The sequence below is a fragment of the Rattus norvegicus genome, chromosome 2, assembly GCF_036323735.1.
Source record: "Rattus norvegicus strain BN/NHsdMcwi chromosome 2, GRCr8, whole genome shotgun sequence".
In the NCBI taxonomy this organism is placed as follows: Eukaryota; Metazoa; Chordata; class Mammalia; order Rodentia; family Muridae; genus Rattus; species Rattus norvegicus.
The window spans coordinates 9,450,102-9,458,118 of NC_086020.1; the positions used below are offsets into that span (position 1 = coordinate 9,450,102).

General features: G+C 32.9%; 1 protein-coding gene across 21 annotated transcripts in view; it reads left to right on the top strand.

Annotated features, from left to right (window-relative positions):
- The window catches only part of Arb2a (ARB2 cotranscriptional regulator A), a 464,298-nt gene that overhangs the window by 160,408 nt on the left and 295,873 nt on the right, over positions 1-8,017 (top strand). For all 21 annotated transcript variants that reach the window (XM_063281474.1, XM_063281479.1, XM_063281481.1 and 18 more), the window contains one exon: positions 7,793-8,011. In XM_063281474.1, coding sequence (XP_063137544.1) covers positions 7,793-8,011 — 219 coding nt within the window. The remainder of the gene's footprint in view (positions 1-7,792; positions 8,012-8,017) is intronic.

The window sequence follows — 8,017 nt, forward strand, 5'->3', positions numbered from 1 at the left end:
AATTTACAGTGGTAAATAATGTATCAGATGTTTGACAGAACACTACGATCATTTGGAAGCTAGTTTCTTGGCTAAATAGCTCAGATTTGATAATTAGCCCATATGTATTTAAGATGAAAACATCTCTATGTCTAGAAACAACTGATAGGGAGGGCTTTTCTCCCTGTCCTTTGCTTTCAGCCATAACACTGTGAGGCAAACCATGAGAGATCTTAAACTTTAACTATGATAGCACTTTTAAATGTTTTTCCATAATTCCTTGCCATTCATTTAGAAGTTTGTACAAAAGATTTGAACTCATATTCTGACAAATTTTCCAGAGTGTAAGGCAGTTATCTCACCAGATTGCGGTGCCAAGAAAATGACTTGTTGACTGTCTCAGACGTTATTTGTTACTGCTGTGTCTTGGCTCACTGAAGAAAAATTAAGTTGGGATTAAAGTTGACAAATAATTATGATTTTTAACAAAGTCCCTTACCTCCATTTTTCATGTTCATAAGTTGCTTATTCCTAGGTGCGTATTATGAATATTATATGTTTTATGTATACCAAAGGGTCACAGATGGTAGAAAGATTTGTTACCATTAGGAAGTGTAGCATTTTGTGATTATAAAATTAATCTGTCTCTAAATCTGTTTAAAGTTTTTTTGCCATCTAATGAGCAATATAAATTATTAATATTTTCATGTTCTTGGGGACATTCACAGCCATAATTTTACCAACACAGCTGTTTGACCCAGTGACATCATGTTTTGCATATTTTTGCATTTTAATGAGTTAGTCATTTAAAAGGTTACAAAGAAACCATAACTCATAAGTAATTAAATTATTTAGCAGAAGTATGAGAAGATCTTCTGACATAGGTGACTGTGGGAAGGAAAATTCATAGCTGTACTCAGTTGCACCTGTTTGTAAGGAAATAAATGTGTAGAAACATTTCTCTTACATTATGAAATGATGCTACTTATGTAATATGCAAATGCATACAAATAGACACCTCAAACAGTATTATGGAGAACATTTATATTCTGTTACAACAGTGACGAACTTCGCTTATCATTTAGTGTTAATCATTCCCTGATGTATATTTAGGTAGGAATATTTTAATACTATGCTTTCTCCTTCTAACTTCTCCTTCTTGAAAAATTTGGTGTTTCTTATAGTCTTTTTAGAGACTTGTATTTGAATCTTATTTGAAATTTCCTACAGAATAGAAATATCTTAAAATGAAAAGGTAGTTTGAAGTTTAGTATATAAGTATACTCTTACCTTTCCCATTGACAATGCATTGTAGATAGTAACTGCTTATCAATATTTGTTGTATAAAATCAGCATTTAATACATTATTAACTCAGTGACTGTCAAATTCATTATGAAGTCCTCATCCTTTGCGTGTAGAGTATAGGCAAAGAAAACACACTATATCCCTGAGCAATAAAGTTATCTCAGTCATGATAACTTTAATTGAAAGGGACAGGAGAAGATGGCATATTTTAAGATGCAATGTTACATATTTTAAGCTACAATGATACTATACACTAGTTCTTAGGCCAGTTTTGTCATCAACTTAAACATAGGTTTATACAGTGTGGTAGGACCAAATGATATTTGGAAGACCATGAGCTACCAGGACTGCTCGATAGCTGATATTTATATATCTGTGTTTTAATGGATTTCAGTAGGAAGCCAGGAGAATATTGGTCTAAAATATAATAATGGCTTAGCTAATATGCAGAAGAGTAAATCTTATAAATCTGGAGATCAACTCTGCTTTGGATCATTTAATAAAGATGTGTTTGTAGGGTTCCTGAGCTATGTTTAGGGACTTAGAATCTGACATCAACTGGTCACCAGTTAGAACACTTACTTCCTTTCACATAAGTGTCTTAGAAGGTGGGTGACTATTTGTGTTTTTTATAAGCAGCAAGGCATCATAAAATTTCCATAAAGCTGTAGCAGTAAATCTTATTTCTGTCCTTGATAGTAAATGGTAATTCTATTTACTTTGTGGTGGTAGTGAATTCCTAGAATGCTTCCATAGATAAATTATTGACAAGTATTAGAGATATCTATGAAGTTTAAGCATTGTAGTGTTCCTAAACCTGGAGTGGGGGAGGTGGGGAGTTAGAAATAGATCAGGTGATATTACCGGTAAAAACAAAGTGAGCTTTTAAAAATAGCACTTGGATGCCCTGGGATGTCAGAACTGGAGACAAGTGTGTGTGTTTGTCAATATATCTTTCATGTTTTACAGACTCCTAAGGGAACAAGAGAAGATACAATTTCACCTTTTGTGTGCCAAAACATTTTAATTATATCTCCTTCCAAGTACAGCGGTTCAGTAACCAAGGAGCTGACATTGATGCATGTGTTGATAAAGCTGCAAACATTCAAAATGAGATTAACAAAGATTTTGAGCAAAGGGTGACAGCTAATTTTGCACAGTATTCTGCATCTAATTCAGGCAACTGTAGTAATAGAATATTTTATAACTGTTTTGTTATTCAAAATGACTTTTATGATACATTTATATTTGTGGACATCTTTGCATCATGCCTAAGAAATTCTCTATTCTATGTCTTAAAACTGCTGCTGAAACCTTGAAACAGTATTAACAGGAAGAAGAAAAGCTTCTCACAGTGAGGTTTCTTTCTTTTTTTAAAAAAATGTTTTGGTTTTTCTTTTTGAAAATCATATTTCATCTTTGGAATTCTGGTTTACCATAATTAATTTTGAACATACAAGATATAAGAGAGATAGTGATGAAGCATATGTATTTGTGATAATGCTTAGTATGCATTAACAAAATGACCATGGAAAGTTATATTCAATTATGTTCAAGAGCTTTATGCTCTTGGGCTCTTTTAAGCATATTTCTGTATTTTTTCCTATTCTTTGTTTGAAGGCTGTTGACAGTCTTTCATTTTTCTTTTTGTTTCTGAAATTTTCTTTCTTTTCTTATCCACTCACTTCTCCATCTGCTTTCACTTTTGTTTGCTTGGGCCTTCTCTCATCCCAACTTGATAATGAGGAATGCAGTGTGACCCTGACCTCTATCAGCCCATGCATGACCTTCTGACTCTGCCATATAACCTTTGACCTTCTCTGTGACAGCTTGATTAATTACCCTGTGTTATGATTTATGAGTAAGTTCTATGTAAAAATAATAGACAACAGGTGGTCCTCTGAAAACTTTTTGTGCCATGTTTTCTTTTACTGACTAGCTTAATGATCTATTTGAAGTAGGAGGCTTATCTGGGATAATCTGTTGGTCCATATTACAGTTATTTTATACCCTGTATCCAGCATGAAAATTCATGAAAGTGCCAATTGAGGACTAATCCTGATGAATACTTTATAAAATATTTGTAGGGTACAGTTACCTTAACGCATCTTGAGAAGACACACAAACAGGAGTCAAGTGCCATTTCAGGCATTTCAATGCCAGGTCACACTTTGAGAAAATTGCTGAAGTAATGGTGGGGCATTTTCCAAGCAGAGCTGCAGCTCCAACAGCTATGTTTATTTTAACACTTCACTAGTGACTTCTTATTGGTTGTCCTGACCTCACCTCACTGTTTGACTTAGGATGCTGCAACAGTGACATATGCATACCCTTCCTGTGAAGAAGAGATTAACATAGCATAGCTCTTTCAGAAAAGATGTTAGTCCCTTTTAACTGGGGTAGTCAGAGATAAAACACTTGGAGTTTCACTTGCCTTGAGGAGGAACACCTGTCTTCTCTCAAGCAAAACAGGTAGAATCCTGAATTTGAAGAATCTCATTGGTAATATCTACGTAAAATGATCTCCTACACAACTTTGCCTAGAGACTGGATGGGTAGTTCCATGGGTCAAAAGATTCCAGCGTGGCCCTTGACCTCTCTGCTCACATGGGGCTTTCAATAGTGCGAGTTAATGTGCAGAGCTGAGTACTTTCAGCTGCATTTTTTTTTTTTTACTAAGCTACTCAAAAGAGGTTTAAAAGCTGTAGAATTCGTCCCTCTTTCCCATTGTCTTTGTAATTTGTAATTAGCACACAAACTCTGATACATCTGTAGTTTTTATACTTTCATGTAGGGTGGAAAGTAGGCTCTTTGTCAGTTGTTTTTATATTTTTATGTACACATTCGTGATAAGTAATTTTCTGTGTTGATTTAATTTCTCTAACAAAGTTTCCTATTTGTTCCTTATGTTGGAAATCATCTGTCTGTTTCAGCCTATGCCAATGTTTGCTGACTGAATGATAAATTATTATTTATTAGCAAATGCATTTTTAGTCTTCACAGTAAGAGGTCCCAGGATTCTGTGTCTTATATTAATCACAGCAAAGAGTTATGCCACACTTTAACACTAAACTTTAGAGAATACCAGATTAAAATCATATAATTTAGAATTTATAAATACATATCTGGAAATGAAACCAAGTTGTAGCTTCACATACATAGAAATGGAACCTGAGGAATTAAACCTTCCTTTTAGACCAGTATTTGTCTTGTTGAAATACCTTCTTGATCTAGACCTTAAGTCAAACCTAAGAATGAGTTAACAGCTTTGAGTGTGCTTTGTTTCCTGAAATGCTAGATATTACAAACAATTTGTGTAACTCATTGTAAAAGATGTTCGGAACCTACGTAGTTGCATCGTCAGATAACTAGTTTGACCTTTATTTCTTGTTAAAAGAAACAGAAGAGTGTTCCATGCATTTTTGGAATGCTGACATTTCTCATCCTATGGGACTTTTCATGTACTTAAAGAACAATTAAATATAAAAAAGTAAGCTTCACTATTGCCTTCTGGACCCTAGGCCCATGTTAAAGAGGTTCCCTTGGTAAGAATAGCACTACAGTTCTTTATAGTACACTTGATGCTGACTTTATTTTGTAGTGTTGTAAACTTTACACTTCATAAAGATCATGCTGGCAGTCTTTCTACTTAGTTTGCTTGTGTTCTTTAATTATTCAGAAAACAATTATATTTTGCATAGTTTTATTGTTGAAGTGTAAGTTCTATTTCAAAAAATTAATGGTTGATATATTATCTCTGCTTTGTGTCACTTTATTTTCTTTGACATCTTTGTTGCCATATATTAGTATTGACATTACCAGTCTTTGAATCTTATGTGAAAGTAATTTTTTTGTTTTGTTTTTTAATGTTGTATGTATGACAGTGGAGGAAACAGGCCAAGTTTGGCTCTACATAGAATTTAGATAAGATAATGCTGCTTTTATAAACTTGTTATAAATTATCTATGTGAACATCGTATAAGCTTATTATGAAAAATCTTAATTTAAAATGCTAGGCTTTTTGATTACCAGAAATGTAATTAAATTTCTAACTTATTTTTTTCAGGAAATATCTATTATTATTTTGTGATCACTATTATTTTAATTAATTTGACAGCTTGAAATATCTAAAGAATAAAATTTTTTAAATAATTTGGATAATTAAAGATAAAAATTTAGTTCTTTCAGCATTTATTGTTGACATCTAAATTTTTAAAATTATTTAAGTTGTGATGATTTAAAATTAGTATCATTTTTCTTGTGTTAACTCCTCAGTGAAAAATTGACATTTGCCTTTAGAAATTGAATAAACGAATCATGTAATTCTCAGTTATACTCAGTACTTAAAGAAATACTACTTCTTTGATGATTTGTATATGTTTATTTTCTCATTTAGATCAGGCATCTCAAATTTCAGAAATTATTTAAAATCAACTAGGCCCAAGTTTTCTTTCTTCAAATAAAATTTCCTATAATGAGATGAAGCTGCTCAGAGGGTCTGAGAGTGTGGAGATAGGATTTTGATGGTTAAGCTACTTATTGGTTTGGTAATTCTGGTGACGATCAGCTTTGCTCACAGTTCTTCTCAGTAAGAGTTCTTATGTTATTATATTGATTATGTAACATGAGCATCATCTTATCTAATCAGTTAAGTATCACTATGTTTCCCTGAGTTTGACCATTCTTATTATCATTGCACTGGAGTATACAATGCTTGCACCTCCTATGAAATTTAAAATTCCATATGAAATTTTTAACTTGTGTATGAGTTTAAAAAGCTCTCTTTGTGTGTGTGTGTGTGTGTGTGTGTGTGTGTGTGTGTGTGTGTGTATTTGTCTGTCAGAGACGACAGCAGAGAAGCATGACAGGAGACCACTTACTCACAGTACAAAATCTAAGGAGGAGGCAGTTTTCTTTTTGGCCTGTGGTGACCTTTTGTGACTGTTCCTCACATCAGCAGCAGCCTACTACATGTCCACATTTCACCATGCTTAGCAGAGTGTAACAGGGCTCTTTAACTTACAGTGGTGGGAGGAGAAGTTCCAGGTGAAATTTGAGAAGGGTGTGAAAATTTGTAAGAGCCACAAGGAAGAGGGCTAGGAACTTCCTTCAAATGTGATTTTAATAATTAGTCAAGTGTGTCCAACTGTAGAAAATCACCAAGTGACAATCTGTCTACCTGACAGTGCGCACAATGAATTACAAGACTTTTGAATAGCTCTACAGATTAGAATAAAGCAGGCCCAAATAAAGTGTCTTTTGTTGGTAAAACTTTTGACTCAACAGCTAACAAACTTAAAAAAGAAAGCATGCAACATCTCTCTTGCTTTGAGATAAAATGTTTAAATTTTTAAAATGACTTTATTGGTGATTAGTAAGAGGCAAAAAGATTTATTGAAGGATCTGTTGAAAAGTATGTGGTATTTTGTTCATCATGTAGGAATATATTATTAGTTTCCAATGTATAAAAAGATTATATCTTAATTAATAGTACTATCACAAAACCAGAACTTAAGTGATCTTGAAGTTTCCAATCCAGTAATGGTTTTAGTCAACAAATGGTTTTTTACTAGGCAGGCATGAAAATAGAAAGAGTTATTCCAGCAAAGTCTACAGCAAGATCAGGAGACAGAGACAAACCAAACTAAAGTGCCGACAACCTCATGTTGCAATCTTAAAAATAAAGAACTTGGGTCTGCTGATATTGATTTTTTTTTAAATGAAAACTGATGCATTCAATATTTTTAAATATAATTTCTTATGTTTGATTTCATGTAGAAAATTTTATGGTTATAGTGTGAAAAACTACATTTTAGTAAGGATGGAGACTTTTACAAACTTTATTTTGTGTGGTTCTTGTGTTTTTGTCATATTATATTTCTAGATGTGACCTTAGAAGACAACAGAATAATTAGGCCTTTTAAAGAACGTAATAGGAAAGACACATGTCTGCCACCAAATGTCTTTACCCTTTAAACCTGACTGTGAGTGCTGTTTTTCTAAGGTTAGCTTAGTTCACCAAGTAAGCCTTAGCATCTGGTTGTTTTAATCATAACTGCAGAAATGTTTGTCAATAAAATATATGTTTACAATCTAAAGCCCTAATAGCTTAAAAAGTTGTGCTTTTAAACTGTAGAGCTTAGAGTTTCGGGCATAGGTGATAGAATTTTCTCAACATATCCAGAATGTATTCTTGTGTGAAATTCTTTTAATTTCACTTTGAGTAGATCATGTTTTTATTTAAAATTTATTATTTTTCTCTGTAGCAATTACATTGATGTATTTTTATTCTAATATATATTATATGCTTATTTGTGCACATAATAAAGAAACAATTTTAACCTTTATTTAAAATATTTAATCCGTATTCTTTACTAAAAGAATATTTTAGTTACTTCAAACTACATTAAATCACCTTGCCTAACATTTTAGAACCATCTTCATGATTTTAAGTAAATTCTCACATTTAATTGTAACACCTTTTTTTTTATTATTATTTCAAAACAGGAAGGTTATGGAGTCATAGTCCTCAACCCAAATGAAAACTATATAGAAGTGGAAAAGCAGAAAATGCATAAACAATCATCTTCTGATGGCACAGATGAGCCAGCAGGGAAGCGGGAAAGGAAAGATAAGGTCTCCAAGGAAACAAAGAAGCGCCGCGATTTCTACGAGAAGTACCGTAACCCCCAAAAGGAGAAAGAAATGATGCAGTTGTTTATCAGGGTGAGA